Raw genomic sequence first — 24,066 nt, forward strand, 5'->3', positions numbered from 1 at the left:
AATCTGGATTGTTCCAAGTACTAAAAAAATGTAGAAATCAGATTTTTTTTTAAAAATGTTTTTTAAATTTTTTATTAAAATATTAGAGTCAATAGACTTGAATCCAACCTACCTATTCTTAATCATGTTGGTTTAATTCAATTTTGACGAAAATAATTGTTACAATCAAACTAATTAATTTTGATTGGTTTCTATTTCTATTCTCACTTAAAAGTTAAAATTGAACCAAACACACAAAACATGTAAACATTTTAAAATGTAGTCCATTTGTCAAGTTACAAAGTATTGGCTTAGATTGTTTTACGCATACCAATAAATAAATGAAGAATAATAATTTTATAAAATTAATCTTATCATCATTAATTCATTTTTTATTTTTATAGTCCATATCAATAATATTATAAGGAATATAAATGAAAAAAATAACTAATCTTATATAAATAACTAAAAAGACAACTTTTGGAAATATTTTGTTTAGACCACGATTGTTATAGAACAGAGAAAAGTAATATATGAAATTAATTTTATTATGAGTCATAAATTTCAAATAAAGAAGAGAATGAATATTTTTTAATAAGTATGAGTTATTGTAAGTATAATAAATATTATATTAATATGGATACACCTCCAATACAAATATCACATAAAAGGGTAAATTTGAATTTGAATAAACAACTTACTATTATTTTTCGTGACTGGAATATTTCTGTTCGGCACATTCCACGTGAAGCTAACGGTGTGCTGCACAATTTGGCGATCTTGTGAGCTTGCACATTTTTTCCAGACTTGGACTATCCCTCCTCTGGAGTCTGGAATGGATTCTCGTGATGCATTTTTAAGAGACAAGCCTTTCGTATGTTAGCTTTTTTGTTTTGTTGCCTTTCCTCTTTCGTGATGTAACAAAAAAAGAATAAACAACTTAGTTAATTGCTTATCAAATAAGTGTTTAACATGTAAGCATTTATGTATAAGCTGTTTGCGGTTTTTACAAACTATTCTGAAAATTTTATTGAAATAAGTTGAATACTTATAAACATACTATAAACTATTTTCATAAGTTCTCAAATATTTAAACCATAAGATAATCTCAAATTTCGACCAGCACCCAAAGTATATGTGATTCCTTACGTTAACATGTCTTTGGAATTTCATTTACTTGATACTGATAGATTGCAGCTAGGATAGATGGATAGGGGCAAAGCTGATTGTCATTAAAAAATATATATATGGATTGAGGCAAAGCGTTCGATCGTGGCAGGGACCAAAATCCCACTATATGATTAGGATGGAGGAACTATCCAAGAAGAAAATAAATGGATGATTATAACCAAGAGCTGCTACATTATCAATTTGTTAAAGTAAGTAACTCAATTAGATTTTAAAAAAAAATGATGTAATGATGATGGTCCCTGTGATAGTGTCATCGTGTACTAATTGCTTAATCACACCTTAGCCCAAATGTCAATTCAGGTAATCCGAAAATAATTAAAGCATAGAATCAAGTTGTGGACACAATTAAACCGTTCAAATCTTGCATTAGTTTTGTAAATTACTGTAGAAAATGCAGCATAAATGACAGGAACTAAAAGGAAGTGGCGGGGTCAAAACATTACTTCCTAAATGGCAACCAATCTTTCTATTTAGATTCCCTTATATATAGACCTTTATCATATTCATATCTAATGAAGTGAAAAATAAAGAAAAGCTTGTGGTGGAGGGAGACTAGTAGTCACTAGTCAGACATGGCATGCAGCACCACTTTACTTGCTGCTATTCTAAAACTTCTCATCATTTTCTTATTCGCAGGTTGGGTTTCTCTTTGGCTTCTGAAGCCAACCCAAATATGGACAACAAAATGGAAACATGCAGAAGATAGCGCCAATGATACAATCTTTGGATACTATGGTCAGAACTTGGAATCTCAACTTCAATGAGTCATACCATGAAAAAATCCCTTCTTGTTTCTCTTGAGTGAATCTGTTAACTACTAAAAAACAGCTCATGAAATTCTTTTAGATCCAATGCAAATTAGAAGTAAAAAGATGGATGATACTACGTACTCTGCAGGTCTTAGCTTCGCTGTGTACACATTTCCTATAGTTGCTATTGCTATACTTGGACTTCTTTTAATGGATTTGAAAGCTGGATATCAAAGAAGCAGGTAATGAGATTAATATCTATTCAAGTGCCGTTCAATTATTGTAATGGACATTTTACTTCAAAATTTGTTTTCCTTGGTACTACAGAAGCGCAAGGAGTCCATCAAAATCAAACTTCTTCTCAAATCCACTGGTGGTGAATAATACACTGAGAATCTTATCCAGTATTGAAATACTGGTAGCTTTCCTTTTTATTGTTTTCTTAGCATGGACCTACTACTCGTATTTCTGCAGACTTCAAAAAGTTGATGCCATACAAATCACTGAAGTTGAATACGTAAGTGTTCTTTTTGATACTCTTGTGTTGGATTTGTAGAAAAGCTATTGTTTCACCGATTGAATAACTTGATTTCAGATGGCAACTCAAGTATCACAAAATAGCAATCCGGTTTGGCTTGCTAGCAGAACCTTGCATGGCTCTGTTGCTTCTTCCTATTCTAAGGGGGTTGGCTGTGTTTCGCATACTTGGCATTCAGTTTGAAGCTTCAGTTAGATACCCCACATGGGTCGGAACTGCAATGATTATTTTTGCTACAATACATTGCGCAAGCACTTTGTTGGTCTGGGGGATCAGCCACCATATACAGGATGAGGTGAGAGGTCTAAATTATGTTCCTTCTGTTATTTTAATTTGGAAGCATTTTCTTTATCAGACAAATTTTTCAATATTCATTGAATATACACTAAATACTTGTGGTTGTAGCAAGTGATTAGTTCTCTCATCATATTTTTCAAACAGATATGGAAGTGGCAAAAGACTGGACGCATATATCTTGCTGGGGAGATTGCACTTGTTGTTGGGCTAGTCATTTGGGTCACTTCACTTCCCCAAATTAGAAGGAGAAAGTTTGAAATCTTCTACTACACACATCATTTGTATGCATTCTTTCCAGTATTTTTCTTGTTTCATGCTGGGGATAGGCACTTTTATACGGTCTTCCCTGGAATATTCCTTTTTAGCCTTGATAAACCGATCCGAATCATACAATCAAGTCCAAAAACTTGCATGGTTTCAGCTAGAATTCTTCCCAGCAGAGCTGTGGAGCTAATTCTGCCCGAAGATCCAGGTATTTAGTTTCTTTGCAGCAATCTGAAATTTTTTTGGTTACAACAGCAATCTGAAATTGACCATTAGAATTCAAAAGATCAGGAAAAAATTGTACATTTAAACGGTTTTTTTTTTAATGATTTGCAGGGATGAAATATAACCCTACTTGCGTTATATTTTTGAAGATACCAACCATATCTCATCTTCAATGGCACTCTTTCAGTATAATATCTAGTTCCAGGGCTGATGACTACATTTTGTCTGTGATAATTAAATGTGAAGGGTGGTGGGCTAATTCTCTTTATGACCTGATACATGCTGAACTAGACAAAACTGCGGATAAAAGGAAGGGAATACCTGTTGCCATCGAAGGACCTTATGGACCTGCTTCATTAGACTTTTTGAGGTGAGCAAAAACATTATACCTAACACATATAACAGAGCTGTTTATCATAATTTCACGGTTGTCACTTGTCATTGGTTTTCAAGGTCTAATAATCTTATCCTAATGTGAAAACAATTGTAAGCAGATATGATTCCCTTCTTTTGGTTGCTGGAGGAAGTGGAATAACCCCATTTCTGAGCATTTTGGCAGAAACTGATTCATCTACCAGCAAAAGTTGATTTCCCTCGAGAATACAACTTGTGTATGTCATTAAGAAGGCATAAGACTTCTGTCTGTTACATCCAATCTCACATCTGTTACTCAACCAATCAACTGAAAAGTTTCATTTGAATCTGAAATTGTTTGTAACCCAAGAAACACAAGCAGGGGTGGGAATTAGGGAGCTATTAAATGAGTTCTTTAAAGTAAGAATCCTGCAAGTGAACATCATGTGTTCAAATTATGCAGCAGACGGGCCTGAAAGTCCATCTTGGATGGCTGCCATTGCAGGATTTTGCTCCATCACTTTCCTTATTTTCCTTATCTGTTTCAACCGTATTATAATTCCTTCTGGAAAGCACTCCAAAATGGCCAAAGAAAAGACTCCCTCTTGGGCTGTGGATCTTCTTCTGATAGCTGCTTTTATCCTAGCTTTAGCTTGCAGCGCCTCGGTGGCAGCTATTTTGAGATGGAGAAGGCCGAGGAAAGGGATTCCGCAAAGATCGCATAGAGAAATCAACCCCCTTGATCTAAGTTCATCTTTACTTATGTTTCTAATACATATTGACAAATCAGTTGACAACTTATTAAACTATGAATTGAACAGATACATTTGGCAAGCTCCGAAATGAAATCGGTGGATCTATTAGCGGAGTTTTGGTTTGTGGACCTGAGAGCATGAAGGAATCAGTGGCGTTTGCATGCCAGCAGGAATCCGAGTGTTTTAAAGTTAGTGGAAAGAGAACAGGATCTTGCTTCACTTTCAACTCTCTAAACTTCACACTGTAGCAGTCCAAGTATGGCTAACCAAACTTGTGCGTTCTATCAAGGCATGGATCTCAGAAAGCTTTCTGAGTGCCCCCGTTTATCTATCATTAGATATTTGAATGTAATACTCCAAAAAGGCGAAAGATTTAGGTAGTGTTCCACAAGTATTATTACTATATATTTGAATGTAATAATAGTCCAAAGGTGAAAGATACAGGTACTGTTCCTTAGATAGTTTTGTTTTTTTTCAATAAAAACTCGATTAGTATTAAGTGTTATAGTCTATAAAGAACTAACACTGACACGGATATCGAACACGACACGGACACATAAACACCTGTCAAACATATCAAACTTGCGTTGAAGTTGTGTCGTGTCAGACACTAGATGGACATGACAAGGAACTCGGGTGTCCGTGATGCTTCATAGGTTATAGCTTTATCAATGAAAACACTGCACATGTAATATAATAACTGTTACACGTGCTGTATTTTCGTTAGAAAACGGAATTATTGAATAGTATCATAGTTTTGTCCTAATCAAAACATCCTTTTACTTTTTTTTCGCCCAAAGAATGTGGTTGCGATGTTCTGCTATCAATGTTCACATCTGACTGTAATCAAAGTATCGTATACAAAGATTGCATTCAAAATATCCTCCTCTTGTTATCTTCGGATGCGATTTTCAAGTTGATCAGGAAAGTTTCAAAACATGTGTGCTGCGTGCAGACTGCGACACCTGTTAATGCTCGTATATGTGTAGTCATTTTCATTCATGCAGAATATAGTTACAATATACAAATTTCCATTTATACAGACAAAGGTAACGAACCACAGAGGAAAGCAAGCCAATCACGCTTTGAGATACAAGTGACCCTAATAGGTTGAATCTTACCAGTTGACTAAATCTATAATTAAAAACTAGTTTTGCTTTTGCCTTGATCATGTACAATGCACGATGGAGAGTCAAGATGGACTTTGATTGAAACTATAAGAAATCCAATAATAAAAAGCAAAACAAACAAATACACATCAAATCAAACCGCAATCTAGCAAAATCCATTCACAACGAGGAAAAAAAAAAATAAGTCCAATATGTACAGTGAAAAAAATCTCAAACTCGTGCAAAAAAAAAAAACTCAAACAGGAGGAGGGGAGGGTTGCAAGGGCGCAGTCTCATCCATATCCTTGCCGCCGCGAACCAAATCGGACAAGACTTTTCCGGGGGCCTCCTGCGGCTCCTCTCCGAGGAGAAGCGCAACGACCTCCTTCATGGTGGGTCTCCTCTGAGGATCAGGGTGGCAACAAGCCAACCCAAGCTTCAACACCATCTCCACATCTCCCTCATCGTACTCCCCTCTAATCCACGCATCCGCAGCCTCGCGCGCGCAACCCTTGGCGTACAGCTCCCTCACCCAATCAATGAGCACCACCTCCTCCTCCGCCACCGACGTCTCAATCGGCCGCCTCCCGCACGCCACCTCCAGCAGCACCACCCCGAAGCTGTACACGTCACTCGCCGAAGTCGGCGCTGCAACCGTGGCCAGCTCCGGCGCCAAGTAGCCCAACGTCCCCACCACACGTGTGGTGTTGGGAACCTCCCCGTGCGTGTAAAGCTTGGCCAAACCAAAGTCCCCTAATCTCCCTCTCATGTCGGCGTCCAACAAAATGTTGCTCGATTTGATGTCCCTGTGAATAACAACCTGGTCCCAACCGTGGTGAAGGTAGTTAAGCCCCTCTGCCACGTCGACAAGGATACGACGGCGTTGCTCCCACCCCAGAAGCTTCTCCGACTTATCGAAAACCCACTTGTTGAGACTCCCGTTGGGCATGTAATCATAAACCAACATAAGCTCGTTCCCCTTTCTGCACCACCCTCTCATTTGAACCAAGTTCTTGTGCTGAAGCCTCCCCATGCTTGAAATCTCCGCCATGAATTCCCGCAACCCTTGCTTCGAATCGTGGTTCACGCACTTCACCGCAATTTGCGTATGGTTCGGTAACGTCCCTCTGTACACTCTCCCGAACCCTCCAGAACCTAACAGCATCTCCTTCCGAAACTCCCCCGTCGCCGAACTTAACTCCTCGTAGGAAAATCTGTGCGGCCAGTACTCTAGCTCCCAGTCTTCGATCTCGTCTTCTTCCTCTTTCGCTTTGTTCATTCGCCACCATAGGTAAAAACCAGAAGCGCATATAAGGACAAATACAAAACAACCGACGACAATTCCCGCTATTGCGCCGCCGGAGATCGAGGAAGAAGACGATTCTAGTTGAAACACTGGTAAATTCGTTGTGTTGAGCTCCTTTGCAGGTCCCGAATCGCTGAAGCTCCATGCGAGAACTCTCTGCGCCTCGATCCAGTTCGTTTTCGAAGCGGAAAACCCTACGTACATGTCGGCGGACACGTAGTCAGCTATGGCAGGATTCTGATACGAAAGCGAGGGTTTCGTAGGGCGCGAAACGCCGACTGGCGCGACGGTTACGTTGAACTCGAGATTCTCGCCGTTGAAGTCGATCCAGGCGTGGATGTTCTGGCCGGTGCGCATGCGCACCGGGACGAAGGCGCCGGACGAGTTGAAGTAGCCGGCGGTGGTGGCGTTTATGGATTCAATGTTGTTGAGGTCGATTCCGATGTGGTTGTCGTCGATGTCGTTGAACTCGGGGTTCCGGCCGGTGTCGAATTCGACGGCGACGAGGGGGAAAACGGAGGGGGAGGTTGCGTTGGTGAATAGGCCGAAGTACTGGCTGGCGAGGGCGCCGGGAGGGTTGGTGGTGTTGCAGAGGACGAAGGCGAGACCGAAGCCGGGGCTGGTAGAGATCTGCGGCAAGATGGAGAAGACAAAAGAAGTGGAGAAGGAAGAAATGGAAGAGTTTGTTTTGGTCATGGGGATTTTGATGGGGTAGAAGGCGCGGCCGTAGGAGTATTGGTTGGAGTCGTTGTTCATGCGGATGACGGAGGCGTCGACGCGGGCATCTTTGATGAGAGTGAGGTTGGTGACGCCGGCGAAGGAGTTGAATAGGAAGTCAAGAGAAAGTGTGGGAGTAAGGAAGAGAGAGAGGTGGAGGAGAATCAGGAACACCGTGCCGGAAAATAGCGTTTCGGCGGCGACGGGGGAATTGGAAGGAGACATCGGTGTGGGTGGAATAGAGGAGTTGTCCTTGTCCCCCTCAAGCCTCAAGGCAAGGCCAAGTGTGTTTTGAGTTACATAAATGGTTAGGATTGTTTGGGTTAGCAAATCATAAATGTTTGAACCTTCGTTCAACAACGTTGAATACTAATAAATACAGTACAATGACTTTTATTAAATAAATACTACATTTTTTAGGTTTTTTTTTTTTACCAAATGTTGATTAGTGTCTTAAAAATATATTGATTATAGAATTAAAGTAAAAATATTTTCATTAAAGGATGATAGCTAGATTATGTTATTCCTGATTTTTTTTTGTATGTTCTGGTATAATTTACATAACCAATATCTTATTTTAAATTTAAAAATACTGATTAACAAGATTTTTTTTTAATATTGTTCTTAGTTGTACACTTTTTCTTTCCAATTATATGATATTTAGATTTTAATACAAGTATTAAAAAATGTAATTAATTTATTAAATTTTATAAGAAATATTAATTTCCTAGTGCATGTTTTATCTCTTTAATTTATTACTATTCATTCTTCTATATATTATTTTCAGATGATGATGTTAAAAAAATATTTAATGTAATATTAATTTTATAAAACTACATCTATTTTTAAACAATTTTTTTCTAAGAAGTCAGAACGGATGGAGTACTTGTTAAGTAAAAAATAAATTGTTAGTATTACTTTTATTTAATGCTTATTATTTTAAAGTGTTAAGAATATTAATAAAAAGATACAACAATAAAACTCAATTCAACGACCAATATCACTGAAGGTTCCTAATAAAAAAAAGGAAAAGTTATCACTGGATACCGTCAGCAGTCGAATGCATAGACTTTAAGCTGTACCCACTGTATCTTTTTTTATAGTGCCTTTTTAAAAGTCCACTTGCAATTTAACATATGAACATGTTGAGAATGTTTATATGGGTTTCTTTTTAAGAAGGTTAAATATAATTTTTGGCTGTGTAAATATATTTTTCAAAATGTCCACATTACGTGTGATTTATCTTAATGATCTATTAAATTGAGTAGATAAAAATAATAAAACAAATTATATTCTTATTTCTTGATTTTTTTTCTTTTTTTTTAGTTTTATTCAATACTCTCGGTTTAATGTCCATGAATCCTACCTCTTAGTTGACATGGCTCAATTTTTTTTGTCTCTGATCAACTTTGTGATTTTGATCCTTTGTTAATTTGATTAAGTGTTTAGTATCAGGTTTTTTTGTGCAAAGTTTCAGGACTTTTATTTGTCCCATGTTTAATTTTGACTTGATTGTGTATTTTTTGCTAAGTCTTGACAAGTTGTTAACTCAAATTTTGGCCCTGATCAACTTGATTTGTGGCATTCTCAATTTTGACTTGGTGGTCTATTCTTGAATAAGTGAAGGACAAAAAATAAAAATTTAAGTCCTGGAACTATATAAAAAAAAAAATAGGACTCCCAAATTAAGGAAATACAATAGTTAAACAAATTCTATCTCTTAAGATTGACATTGATGTCTTGGAAAATGTTTAAGATAAATAAAAATGTTACATATATTCATTTCTGTGGTAAAAACAAACGTGTGCCATGTTGATGTTTTTTTTTTATCAAGCCACTGATAACAAATATACTGATCTTGTGACCAAAAATAACCTTATGATTAACTCTAATGAAGATGTTATTATCTCTTATTGTGGTGAACCTGTCATACTGTTAATGATAATTAACGTGCAATTTTTTCACTACACCAAACAAATGAAGTGTACTCACTTCCACTCTCTTATCTCTTTCCTTTCCAACATATTTCTTACAGAATAAACAGATTATAGGGGTTAAAGCAAAAATTAATTCATTTCATGAATATAACTTTTGAAGTTAAACTCCTAACTACAAGAAAAGTCTCTTACTCAAACCGGTAAAATTTTATATCTGCTGTGACGTAGAAATGTTTTCATCTTTACTGCTATTTCTTAGTACGCCTTCGATAAATTCCTAGTCATGATTAATTTGATTGGACCTAAAACAATATAAATTGAAAAGCAGTACGGTTATTGTATGGGTGGTAAACAAATTTAATACTTAACCCGTCACTCAAATTAACTAAATCAAAATATTTTCCTTTTCATTATTTAATGCATCGTTTTCAGAAGAAAATTGTAAGAAATATTCTTATTGTTCTATTCCATTGTCAATATCTTATTTCATAGTTGAGTGTTGAGTGATGACCGTCAACCTAACTAACTAATACTAGAAACCAACAAATGCATCAACTTTTGGATCTTATATATAAAAAATAAAAGATAACATTTTCTTAATCTTAATTATAACAAACATAGGATTATTTTCAGAGGTAGATGCACTTGCAATGGTGTGGGGTTGGACAATTGTCACCACAAGAATTCTTCTTTTATGTGCATTTGTGTAAAAAAAAAAAGATTTTTTTCCCATAAAAAATAGATATTACCACATAAGATAATTTATCTTTAAATAAATATAAGAAATTAAAAAAAATTGATCCTAACTTCACTATTTAATCTTTTAACTTATTAGATAAAGTAGTAAAGTTAGGATCAATTTTTTCTTGCAATTATAATTTGTAAAAATTTAATATTTTATATTTATTTTGTCATGATATTATGTATTTTTTTTAAAAAACTTATGATATTTTTCTCTTGAAAAATATAATAAACTACTTAGTTATTTATGTTTTTTATGCTTATTTTTTTAAAAAAAATCACTTGTAATTCCTAAACAAATTTTTAACTTATTTATCATGAAAGGGAATGCATTTATTAAGCTATCAAAAATCAAGGTAGACTCGTTTATTATTAAATTATCTTTTGATTACTTAAATTATTTAATATCATGGTTAGTTTTGGAATAAAAATATAATTTATAAAAAATTAACCAATCTAATCATTTTTATTGCTCTTGGTTAATTAGATAGTTGTTTATTTATACATAAGACTGGGGTGGTATTATATGATACTTTTAAAAATATAAGAAAAAATGAATATGTAAATTAATAATATTTAAAATAAAATTTAAAATGTATATAAATAATCATATAATTCAGAAATTATTTAAGTTAAATTTTAAAATATGAGTTACAAGATTAAATTATAAAATTTAAATAATTAATTTAAAATACATAAAATTTAAAATTTGTTAACATTTCAAAATAATACGTATTTTATTATAGTCAAGGGTTAAAAATGTTTTAAAAATTAACGATTTTTCCTTTGCATTATACAAAATAAATGATTAGTTTAGATAATTAAAAATTATAATCATTAATATTTTGAATATGTAAATTATAGTTCTTCATGATTGATTTGCAGCAAAAGTGGGTATGGCAGCAACTTTTATTCTTATCTCTTGGCCTAACTTTTTTAAAGATAATTTATATTTTTTTTATTAACAAATGTTAATGGTTAGATTTTTATAAATAGAAAATTGAACCCGTACTATTTTATTCTTCTTCTTCTTTTCTAACCCTCCAACTAATCTTATATTTCCGTAATCTTCAATCTTGAATGTTGGGGAAGCTCAAAAAAGCACTTCTAAGTTCGTGAATGATCCATTGTTAAGACGCAACAAATTCATCTTCCAAGGTACATATGTACCCTTGATGCTGCAGTTGGGGGCTTCTCGCTCATCACACTTTCTGGGACATTGTATGTGCAGTGGGAGGGAAAAGGTGTGGGAATTTTTTGCCATAATAAAATTACATTTCTGTTTTGTTAAAAAGAAACAACAGAAATATGATTCTGTTGTCGTACACACGGAATCAAATTTATGCTACACACTGGGATGAAAAAATTAACTTAATGTATAATATGATTACTTTGTATATATATAACATGATCATATTTTTATTGGTTTTTTTTTCCACCTCAAATAATAACGGAAACATGATCATGCTGCATACTTGTACAGTAGAATCATATTTATGTGATATTTTGTTTTTTCACCCTCCATTTATGTAACTAAAAGGCACTCACATGGACTCTGTCAATAACAATACCCACTACAATAATTATAGAGTCAATCTCCAACAAAAGAAAAAAAAATGTTGAAGAGTCAACTTCTCACAAAACTTCCATTTATCATAGCTAGTGCATTTTTGTTTTATTGTTGTAAGACTTTTGGAACAAAATGAGATTCATAAAAATATCAAATATTTTAATTTGCAAAATTGAGTTTGTGGACCATTAAATTTTGTTGAAATTTATGCACCACATTTTGAACGGAAAAACCATACATAGTCCTAATTTAGTACTAGTCTTTGCTTGTGGCAATGAGAATAATGAATCCTTCCTTTATTGCCAAATAGGTTTGATTAAATTTTAAGTTGACATAATTGGATTGTATTTGATTTTAGTTTTCCGATTTTTTCAAATTAATTAAGTTATTTTTTTTATAAAAAAAGTAATTTAAGTTTCTGTTTTTTTTTATATAAAAAATTCACACTTTGTTAATTTTTTATTTAATGTATTTTATAAATTGAATAGATTATATTTTATTTCATTTAAAATTTATTAAGTAAAGCATTAAATTTTACACAGAATAAAAAATATCACAATTTTTCATTGTCAAATTTTAATCTCCCATTTTTATAAATTTTTTTACATCATACTAAGATTTTAGTAAATTTCATATTTTTAAATTATTTTATATAAAAGTACATCATTAATTTCTGAATATTTAAATATAAATTAAGAAATTTAAGTAAAATAGTAATGACAGAATACATTTGCTTAATTTTTTAGAAAGACTTAATTAATTTGAAAAATATTCAAAAAAAATGAAAAGTGTACACGATTCTAAATAAAAGGACTGAATATTCAATTAAAATTATAAAACAATAAAAATGAAAATTAATCAGTTTAAGATTATATTATGTTTTGAATCTTAAAAAATATTACTATATAATGTTTTTTCATCTTTATTCTACCTTATTTGGGGATCATTTTCTAACATTTTTTAAAAACCATTGCTTCACTTTTCTTGTAGACTTTTTTTCCCCACCAAAATTGGTACTTTTGCAAAACTATTTAGCAGTATGGGTATTTTAGAAAATTATTTACCTATTGGGATGATTCTTGTGATCTATAAGATTAAGGAGGTGTTATTCTGAATGATATCCTATGTCACAATTTTCACTTAATATAACATTGACTTAAATGTATTAACAAAACACAATATATCATTCAGGAAAACATCTCTTACATTTCATGTGACAAAACAATAAATAGTCTTATAAAACATCCACTTAATTAATTTTGTGAAATAATTCATTTTCTTAGAAAAAGGTTTTCTTTTCTTCCCCCTAACTAACATCACTCACTCTATCCCTCTCCACCTCTTTTTTCTTTTTCTTTTTTTCATCTGCACCCAGTTTTTCTTATTTTCTACAGTCTAATTCTGTCTCAATACATTGGGCCTTACCTTTGGGAATGTTGATATTCAACACATGGAATATTCTTAAGTTGAGGATGCCCACTGTATATGGACCTATATGCAAACCGAAACAGGCAAAAATATTTGTAGATTGTGTGATTTTTTTTTTATCAACACCGCACTTTTATTCGTGAAATTATTTGTAGATACTGTGATTTTTTATCAACCCCGCACTAAGCACACAATGACATGTCATTAATTTATATTAACAACTCAAATAACTTGCAGTACTATACTGTCATTTTACATTTGCTAACCAGAAAAAAAGTTATTTTACATTCATAATAGTTATATATTATTTTTTAATCGACAAATATTAATTTATTTATTTTGTTAAAAATATTAGTGAGAAATATTTGAACTTACGACCTATCTTTCTCTAAGATCTCTCTTTTTCCTTTATCATTTCTCAACCATTGACATAATCTTATATCTTTTAGTTATATATCCTGGATTGATTTATGTAATTTGTGCAAATAACTATATATGCACGGTGGATGAATAAATAAAAATCGTCAAAAATTAATTAAAAAAATCTCTATAATTTATGTGAACGTGAACTGATATCTAGGAACCTTTCATACGAATCAAAAGACACAGAAAAAGTGTTAATGTCATTTATCGAAATACATTGCTTATAGGGTTTAAATTAATTTTCCCTTGTATAGAAAAATAACAACTTTTCCTCATCAGCAGTTTCATTGAATAAATATCATCACAATAACTTCTACTGAAAAATCAAATTTTGTGAAACATGTATAAATGAAGGGAACTCAACTCAGTTTATAAAGGTCAAGTTCCTCGGTTAAATTATGCATGTTTCATACGATTTAATTTTAGAGGTTACTAGGGTGATATTTCCTTAATAGGTAAATTAAAAGACTAATGTGAGAACGCCTAACGATGGAGGGAACAAACTAATTGATTATTTATAATTTTAAAAATTATTCTGTCATTTTTGTAATTTAAAAGACTTATTTGTTTAAAAATTACAATTTCAGGGAATAAATTGATTGATAATTAATGACTTCAAAAACCATCTAACCATTTTATTAACTTCAAGCACCAATTTGATCAACCATTATAATTATTTTCGATCAAGTTTAAATTCAATTTTTACACCAAAGGGTATAGATCAATTGGTTAAATAAATTGCATAAATTATTATAAACCTTCTGATATTTATTTTTTATTCATATGGATCAAAATATATTTTTATTTGTACAAAAAATAATTATCAAAAACTTATTTTATTTTACAAGTAATACTAAACTTGTAGACTTGTACTTGTTTAAGTATAACTAAACTTTAAAACAAGAATTCGTTTCACATCAGTTAAAAAATCGAAATTTATAAAAATACTTCACTAAGAAATCAAGGCTCTAAAAACTTGCAGTTGTTTGAAAGAAATATGGTGCTAAATCCATAATGGATTACTTATGAAATCGAAATTGATTGCTATCTCATCTAAATTTAGTTGTTGATGTTTTTCTTAGTTTCAAATGCTAAAATAAAAGCGGAATAAAATTTAAGACTAAATTAGTCAATTACTTACCATAACACCTGGCAATCTGTGGCATGCCCTCAGTTGCACACGTGTCGTCAACATAGGCATATATACAAATATAAGTACAATAATTGTACTTTTTAATAAATCTTCTTGGCTCATAATATTTTTCTTAAACATTTTTCCTAAAAAGTTGTTGAGTATTTTTCCTAAATGTTTTACTGTAATATATAAAGGATTTATCCTACTTGTACATATATGATAAAGGAATGCATTTAATCTTTATTTTTATTCTTTAGTTATCAATTTTTCTCTTTATCACGGAGTAAAGTAACTTGGTAGACAAATATTTTATTCTCACGATTTATTTTATATTGAAAGTCAAAATTAAAATTTTAGATTCCTTAATTCAGAAACATAAATCAGTGTGAAGTTGTGTGGTTGATATCTAATTTATATATGTTGGCCACAGTACAATTTAATTTTTTATCTTTAGCCAATAAACCAGCTTCTCCGGTTTCAGGAGTGGGGTCTCTGATGAGTCAGAAGAGAAGCATACTGAGACAGCAGCATATGGAACCGAGTCACTGAGACGGATCAGAATGTCAGTCCAACTGGGTCAAGGGGGCTATGCTGAATAATAGTGGTAATGTCGTGACATTATTGTTTCATTTGCTAAGTTATCGTAACATTCGTAACTCACATGGATTTAACAGTGCCCAGTTATTATTATGGCTCCAAGCTAATTTTGTTTAGTTGAGAATTGAAAAAAGGGATGCAGGAAACATGATAGAGTTTAACATGCCACTTTGATGTAAGATGTTTCAATTTTATTAATTTGAACTGAGATATGGACAACGATTGCCTAACATGATATAATTAAAAGAATCTGTTGTGAGTCGTAGGTTTCATGGTGTTTGCGGTCATAATTGAACGACGATTGTGTTTTCAAATCCACCTGAGGTAAGAGTGAAAAAGTATGAAACAAATTACAGGCATCATTAAAGGGTACTTCTATCAATTGTCATCTCTAGCTTACCTACTTTAGAATATATATCATGTTTAACAACCTAGCTAAGAGAATAAATTAATACATTTTTAATCTATGTCATATATTTATCTAAAAATATTTTAACATTTTATACCCACAATCCTCTTATTTATGCATTTTTATTTGTTTATAATATGTTAATATAATGTTTTGTTTTCCGAACAACTTATTTATTATTATATAATAAAATAAATTACACTCCCACTTTAAGAGCAATTTTTTTTAACAATATCCTTCAGGTATAGTTTCCTTCTATGTCTGGATTAACTTTACTGCCGTTCTTTCGACCTCTTAGTTTGCTCATTATTTGTAACATGGAGAATTGATGACGATGGGAAATATTTAAGAGGAGTTGGATGATTGTCCACCTTATTTTAGGATTGATTGGGATAGAGGACAGAGAGAAATAAAGTGAAAAGGAAAAAATAACAGATGTTAATCAAAGTCATGAGTGTTGTTCTGAAAAAAAAAGAAAAGAAATAAAAAAAGAAAAACAATAAACTAAAAATGAGATGAAAGAAATAATAAAATGTTATTATTAATATCATCATCATTATGAACATTATTATTATTATCATTCTCTATTTTATTATGTTGTTGTTAATGCACAAACATATTCTCAAAATAATTTTAAAATGATAGAAAGTTTTTAAAACAAGTTTATTTTTGAAACTAAAGTTTAAAAAAAACTAAGACTAATTTTAAAAACTAAAGTTTAGTTATGATTTTTAAAATATGTAAAACTTAGTAGTAAAAACAACTCCAAATAAATCTTAAAATAATCTAGAGTAAGTTGGTTTAGGTGTATGATAGTAAATAGTTGATAGTTGAAAGTTGAAACTCACTTATAAATGGCTTGAAATACGCAACCCTAAAAAAATTTTCCTTCCCCTAAAGCCTGACGCTGCCTATAAATGGCCTTGAAAGTTGAAACTCACTTACAAGAGTTTTCAAGCACCAAACACTTTCCCTCTTCATTCCTCAACGAAACTTGTCTCTAATTAACCAAATCGCCAGACCCAGTCATGGAATCCAAACCCATAGATAATAATACTATTCACGATCTTTTTTATCATTTGGGGACAAAAATTTGTCCCCAAATTACCAATTGGTGGAGGGTTTTGAATAATTATCCAATAAGGATAAGTGATAGGTGCATTTACAACTTTGTCATTGAAGTCGAACTCCCTTTTAGGACTTCTGTGATTTTTTTCTCGAAATAGAAGTCGTTGACAAAGCTACGAGTTTACCTTATTATCACTATTTTTTTATGAAGTCGTAAACCTACACACGACTTGTAAAATTATTCCCCTTTTTATATATTTTTCATATCAAAATCGTAAAAAACCTAGAGACTTTATTTATATTTTTAATCATATTTTGAAGTTGTGGTTGGATCCACAATTTGTTTCTTTCTTTTAAATTTTTTATGTATCTTACTTTTTTATTGTAGAGTTGCTTTGATATGATTTTTTGGTCCAAAATGTTTTGCTTTAAATTTTTCTTTAATTTATTTTAAACATTTGTGAATTATTAATTTTTTCTAATATTATAAATTATTATTTATTTTCTTTATTTAAAATAATATAAACAAAAAAATTAATTTTTTAAGAAGTAAAAGAACATAATCGTAATAATTATCAATTTAAGTAAATATTAAATATGGTGTGAAATTTTCAATTAGGTATTGTGGTTAATTTGTATTCTTCATAATATGTTAATGTATTGTGTTGTTTTTTTTAACATGTTATTTTATTAGTAAATAATGTTTTGTGCTTAATATTTGTTTCAGGTTAAATATTAATCTCACATTTGATAAGCTGACATTGTCTCTCTTAGATAGTATTGACCCGCAATAATTGTTTCGGAATAAATATTAACCTCACACATTACAAACACATGACACACGACTTAGTAATGAGAAATGATTTAAAGATCATAAATCATGTATAAATCTGTTCTGAAGTAAATATGAACTTCACACCTCATGAACATGTGACATAAAGCTCAATATAAGACAAACGACTTAAAAATTAAAGTCGAATACAAATTCACGCAGCCAACCAAAGTATGAGGTGTGCTCTAATGGTAAATAGATTCTGAATGACCTCGGTATAATTTTCAAAATAAAATATTTAACGCAAATATTTATAGTAAGTCTGATAACATCACATAAGAACACATTAAAATTAGACATTCTGTAATCACAAATACCAAATACAACATAATTTAATACCACGAAAATTCAAAGATGTCTCTTTTCCCAATTCTCTCTAAACTTTTTCTAACCTCTCTCTAGCTCTCTTCTTCTCTTCAAACGGTAATGCTTTTTACAAGACAAATCCCACTCCGCTTCCTACACCATAATAATATTAAAATCAATTCATTAAATAAAATTAATTAAAGTCTCAATGTTTTTATACTAACAAATTTATCAAAATCAAAGTCGCTTTCCATTTCACAAAGAGCTGCACATATTGCTATTGCCTTCTCTCTCTCAAATTTATACCGTTACTTTTTGTTATCAGTACTGGACTGCTAGTATTTTTTTCCCCCCTTCAACTGGTGTATTCTTGAGTTGTTTTGTCAATTTCATGGATGTTCATTGCTGAGGAAGATCAAGAAGAGCAAGAGGCACCAGTAATTAAGATATCAAGAAAAGAAAAATATAAATCCATCTCCATGGGAAGCAAGGAAAACCGGAATTGCAGTTAGAAGTTAGATTCTGGCAGATTGCTACTGGTTCTTGAGTCCCTCTCTTCCAAAGAAAAGTCAAGAAACGAATAGCATTAGTATTCGTAATTTCCTATTGTCATTGTCTGAACTCGTCAAAATATCATTGCTTTCTTCTTACCTTTACATAGACTTTTTTTTTTTTTTTTTTACAGAAAAGGGTTTTAAGATAAATTCCTGCTTTATCTCATCTCAAATCTGTAACTCGAGCAATTGTTGAAACATAAGTTGATACAATTTAAAGAGATGAATCGTAAATGTTGATTGATTATGTATAAGAAAGTATACAAATGGACGGGAAAACAAACTATGGAAGTATGTTATAAATGTGGAATTACACAATACAAAATTAATTAGGTAGCTGGAATCATAGCATATTCTTACAAACGATAGAAAATTGGGTATTGATGCATATCTTCTTCAATCAGTTTCTTGCCCAAATTCTTCACCCTCTGATTCCTCAGCATTGTCAGCATCATTGTCAACCTATTCCTTGTCATTTTCGTTAGTGGTTTTCCCTGTCACAATCAAGTTGCTGCTTATCTTCCTGCTGATTCGTTGCACAGTTGTGGCTCATGTTCACATTATTTGTTTGTAAGTATAAAAACATACATGAGTTGGAGGCAAGGAAAAAAGAAAAAAAAAAAAACAAAAGATATGCAAAGACTACCTTAGTTAACGGGTATATTACATACTTCTATGTACAGAAATATGTATGAAGTCTATGGACTACCTTAGTTAACGGACTATCCATTATTCATTCAAAATTATAGATTCTAATTTGCACATATCTGACAGCTAGTTCAAAATAATCAAAGCTAGCAGTAAGTTCAAGGTTAACAAATGTTGAAAAGGAGTGTGAATCTATAAATTAGTAGCCAAAATAAACCTTTCTAAAGATTCAGCTGTTAGGTGCTGACAACAAAAGCACCACATGACCCCATCCAAATCATATCACCCCTTCAGAGGGCCATAGTCCTACAAAAGTGAGGGAGGAAGAATATATTAATATACCCTTAGAGCAACTTTATCCTCGTATTGAATTGGGTTGCTCAATTTCCTCTCTAGTATAAATTGTATACCAAAATGGTAGTCCTGTTATTTTTATTTTTTTTAAGATACAGTTGCTTCTGGAAACAGCTCTCAAGCAACTTTATTACATTTCATTACTTTCTAATGGCGCAACTTAGCAACAATAGCTTAACAAGGTATGCTCTTATAAACATTTTAAATTTTTCATGAATTTAGATTTTCTCTAGCTAACATGACAATACATAATATCATCCCTCCAAGCTGGGATGTCTATCTCGTTCCCCCCTTCCAAATGAAAATCCTCACACTAAATATGATCTTCCTAATTCTACATGGTTTTAGCACTTGTCCAAAACTCCCAATCATGTCATACATTAATATGAAAACCCGTCACAAGTATCAGCTAAAGTGCCTATTAAAATGCACAATGTTGATTTTTAATGTAAATTTGTATTATATAGAATACAGAAAATAAAACTCTAATTTTAATTAAGCAACAATACTAAAAATATCTAAAAAATTATGGCAAATTCTATGTATCTTCGTATCTTATCAATAAAACATGTAAAAAGTAAAAAACTCATTTTTTAAATATACTTTTTACATGCTTTCTGACAAATATTTAAGCACTAACAAAGAACTTATAATTAAACATCAAATTATAATTATCTAAATACTTTAAATAATAAAAATATATTAAACCCATCTTTTAGTTAATCTCAACAAATTTATTCTCTGAGATGTTAAAATCCATTTAAGAGATTGACCTCTCCCATATAAGATATTTTTTCAATAAGCATGAGTGAGAAATCAAACTTATAATCACATACTTAGAACAAAATTATCCACCCATGTTACACTATGTTGGTCTTGGGAATGTTTTTTACCCATATGGAATGGTTGGTTATTCCCGAAGTTAAAAAAGAATTACATTCCATAATGTAATTTTACATTCACGAATGAACATCTCAAAGGGAAGAAGAAAATGCACTAAAGCAACATGGTAAGTGCAGGGAAGCAATAGCCGACTAATCAAAGCCATTGGCCCAATGGGGCGTCCAACATAAAAAAAAAAAAGAAGAAAAATCAAAGCCCTTCTACAACAGGACTTAAATAAATGGATTTTGGTGATTTTGGCCCCACACATACGATGAAAGAAACGAACTATAACTAACTGAACACCAGCTATTTCGAATCTCAGGTCAGCAGCATCTATATAGTCTGAAGCCATAAGACATTGATTCACATTTTGGCTCTGTGAGTTAGTCTCATTTCACCGCCATGGATCCCCACCCAGGAAACCACCCCATTCTCTCCTACGTCATGTCCCGTCTCCCTTCCTTCGGCGCCAGAACCCCCACCGCCGTTTCCCCTTCCCATTCCCATAATTTCGACATCGAACAACCACCTTCCTCTTCTTCTCCTTCATCAGTCGTCGGCCAAATGCCCAATCTCGCCGACCCTGAAATGTTGGCCTCCATGACCCGCGCCATCTCCGACGTCTCCCAGACCCGATCCGTCCTCAAGCTCATCGGGGCCCGCCCCACCCACGAGCAGGTGGACGACGCCAAGGCCAGACTCGCCGACCTCGAGGCCCATCTCTCCCGCCAGCTCCAAGAGATCGTGGGCCTCCCCAGGCCCCCCGAGATCGATGAGCCCCGCTGGCGGGCCCATGTCGCCGAGAAAGAAAATGCCATCAAGGAATCCACGGAGAAAGAGAAGCGCGTCCTCAAGTCGCTGATTCAGCTCGACCAGATGCACGATTCCTACGAGAAGCTCCTCAAGGACGCCGAGAAGCGACTCGTCAAGATTTACGAGGGCGATGGCGAAAGCGACAACGACAACAACAACGACAACGAGGGTGAGGTAAAAGAAGAGGTTGAGGAGATACTGCATGAGGCCCACGGAAAAGGCATCGAGCGGGTGGATCTTTCCGGGAAGCGCCTCAAGCTCCTGCCTCCAGCGTTTGGCCACATTCCTGCATTGGTCGTGCTCGATGTCTCCACCAATCAACTCTCGGTACGTAATTACGCCCGCTACTTTTTGCGTTTCATAAATTTCCTTTTCCATCATTTTTTTTTGTCCTCACGGGTTATCCCAACTCAATCCATTCGAATGCGTAATTATTACTGATCTAAGAAATTTTTTTGCATACGATGAAAATCCAACATGAATTTCTCCATCACCGTGTTTAAAAATTAAAATCATGTTGCTTAGCTCATAGCCATTCTTATATATTTATTGACGCATGCACGTGTCTATATTATATACACGTGAATTCTTTCTTTGTTGCACAACAGGTGATTCCTGATTCGATATCCGGATTGGCAAATCTCGAGGAGCTTAATCTCTCTTCCAATGCTTTGGAGTCACTGCCAGATTCAATTGGCTTGTTGCAGAAGTTGAAATTCCTCAATGTGTCTGGAAACAAGCTCAGTGCTCTTCCTGATTCCATCAGTCAGTGCAGGTACGTGCAAGAATGAACACCATTAATTAAGTGATGTGTATATTTTGAAAGCTATACTTTGATAAGTGAAACTCAGGAGAAATGTTTGTTTCTGGTTTAAATTTGCTGAATTTTAAGGAATGTCTTGAATATCTACATCTTGCAACCTTCAAAATCGTCCACATATTTTAGAAAATATCTCAAATTTGAAACCATCTTTTTATTTTTGCACATGCATCCAAACTGTGAATGTTTTAACTATGATTGATTGAACCATTGTTATGGTAAATGATCAGGTCATTGGTGGAGCTAGATGCAGGCTTTAATAGCCTGACATATTTGCCAACAAACATTGGATATGAATTGCTTAATTTACAGAAGCTCATGATTCAGCTGAACAAGATTCGGTCTCTTCCCTCATCTGTTTGCGAGATGAAATCCTTGCGCTATCTGGATGCTCACTTCAATGAACTGCGCGGGCTTCCTATTGCAATTGGGAAATTGACTAATCTTGAAGTTCTAAACCTGAGCAGCAACTTCAGTGACCTTAGAGAACTTCCAGAGACATTTGGTGATCTGATTAGCCTCAGGGAATTGGACCTCAGCAACAACCAAATTCATGCACTTCCTGACACATTTGGTCGCCTTGATAGTTTGACCAAGCTAAACTTGGACCAGAATCCTGTTGAAGTTCCACCTATGGAGATTGTGAATCAAGGGGTCCAAGCCGTGAAGAGTTTCATGGTCCAGAGGTGGATTGATATATTGGCAGAGGAAGAAAGAAAAAGCACGCAAGTGTTGCAAGAAGGAGAGAATGACTGGTTAACACGAAGCACCTCTTGGCTGAAGAATGTTTCTGAAAATGTAACTGAGATGATTATGTCCCCCAGAACTCCCAAGGAATCTTTTCTTGATCAGCAGCTATGAGCCTATGAGGTGGTGCTATCAGCTGCCAGATAGCTATTCCCTGCTCAGCCTTCTTTGGTTTCTGTTTGCTACTGCATAGTACCTAACGGAGGCTGGATATTTCCTTTATGCTATTAAGAACAGCAGTTTTGTTTACAGGCAATAGGTACACGAGAAATAATTTACTATTTTCTATTACATTTTTTCTCCAACCCTTCGGTTGTTTTATACAGTTTGATCCGAATAAACTCCAAATTGAAAAAGCTTTCAGTTTGAACATCTTTATACGGGTTATTTGCAGTTTTGATGGCAACTGTAGACACAAATAATTTTTAAGCACCCTCACTCTCACCGTATTCTCTCTCTGGGTCTGCCCCTAGTTTCTTTTACTGTATCAGATTTGTAAATACTGAATAATTACTGTAAACATCACAAGATAAAAACAAACACGTTTTTCATGCACTCCTCCCTTTATTATCAGGTGAATGCCAAGAAAATCCCACTAATAGTGAGCCAAATAAATGCCATTTAAATAATAATAAAATAGTATATAAATGCTCCTAGTTTCTTTTTCAATACTACTTGAACATTATACTGTTAAGAATAGTCTCACATCGGATAATTCATGAACATGATAAGTGCTTATATAACTGGGTAGATCACCCCTTATAAACTGATTTTTAAGGGGACCTTTAACCATGCATAAAAATTAAACTCTAAATTATATTGCTTCTTTTCTCCCTTGATATTTGATACATCAATTCCAGATACTTTCCCCTTTTCTCAGGAGTTTTCTATCATGTAACGCGGTTTAATCTTTTTGTTGGGCTGGATAGATCAAAAGTTCAAAACTATGACAGAAATATTCGTGATAACGATGGGAGGTCACTTTAGGTATATTACCTTTTTTCTCATTCCCTAATACAACACCATTCGTGTGTCATAGGCATTATATATTACCAAAACCAAAGCTACCACTAGCAACCAACCACCTCTTCGTGACTCCATGTGCTGCACATGCCTGTCATAATATAACATATATGGTTCATATCATTGAAAAAAATAAAGCACTACAAGTCATTCATATATAAATTTCATATCAACTCCATTATTGTTCTATGTCAAACATTAGCGTCTTCATAGGCTTTCTGTGTTTTCATGAGAGGCTGAGAAAATATGAGCAAGATTGTCATAATCATAACGTTGTTGATCGCCGTGACCG

General features: G+C 33.3%; 2 protein-coding genes and 1 pseudogene across 2 annotated transcripts; 2 read left to right on the plus strand and 1 right to left on the minus strand.

Moving 5' to 3' along the window:
* Positions 1-1,664: 1,664 nt before the first annotated feature.
* LOC114411996 lies at positions 1,665-4,857 on the plus strand (annotated as a pseudogene).
* A 630-nt stretch (positions 4,858-5,487) lies between these two features.
* LOC114411997 (L-type lectin-domain containing receptor kinase S.1-like) lies at positions 5,488-7,862 on the minus strand. The gene has a single exon (XM_028375755.1). It carries the CDS (start codon positions 7,707-7,709, stop codon positions 5,718-5,720), a length of 1,992 nt encoding a protein of 663 aa, XP_028231556.1. The 5' UTR covers positions 7,710-7,862; the 3' UTR covers positions 5,488-5,717.
* A 12,769-nt stretch (positions 7,863-20,631) lies between these two features.
* LOC114411998 (plant intracellular Ras-group-related LRR protein 9-like) lies at positions 20,632-23,123 on the plus strand. Its single transcript, XM_028375756.1, has 3 exons — positions 20,632-21,511; positions 21,793-21,959; positions 22,235-23,123. Exons 1-3 carry the CDS (start codon positions 20,774-20,776, stop codon positions 22,863-22,865), a joined length of 1,536 nt encoding a protein of 511 aa, XP_028231557.1. The 5' UTR covers positions 20,632-20,773; the 3' UTR covers positions 22,866-23,123.
* Positions 23,124-24,066: the final 943 nt, after the last annotated feature.

Source organism: Glycine soja, chromosome 5 (assembly GCF_004193775.1).
Source record: "Glycine soja cultivar W05 chromosome 5, ASM419377v2, whole genome shotgun sequence".
Classification (NCBI taxonomy): Eukaryota; Viridiplantae; Streptophyta; class Magnoliopsida; order Fabales; family Fabaceae; genus Glycine; species Glycine soja.

Excerpts from the sequence above, each read along its gene's own strand:
- LOC114411997 (XM_028375755.1), bottom strand. The coding sequence starts at position 7,709 with ATGTCTCCTTCCAATTCCCCCGTCGCCGCCGAAACGCTATTTTCCGGC.
- LOC114411998 (XM_028375756.1), top strand. The coding sequence starts at position 20,774 with ATGGATCCCCACCCAGGAAACCACCCCATTCTCTCCTACGTCATGTCC. Across the intron at positions 21,512-21,792 it reads TCTCCACCAATCAACTCTCG|GTGATTCCTGATTCGATATC; the intron begins GTACGTAATTAC and ends GTTGCACAACAG. Across the intron at positions 21,960-22,234 it reads GATTCCATCAGTCAGTGCAG|GTCATTGGTGGAGCTAGATG; the intron begins GTACGTGCAAGA and ends GTAAATGATCAG.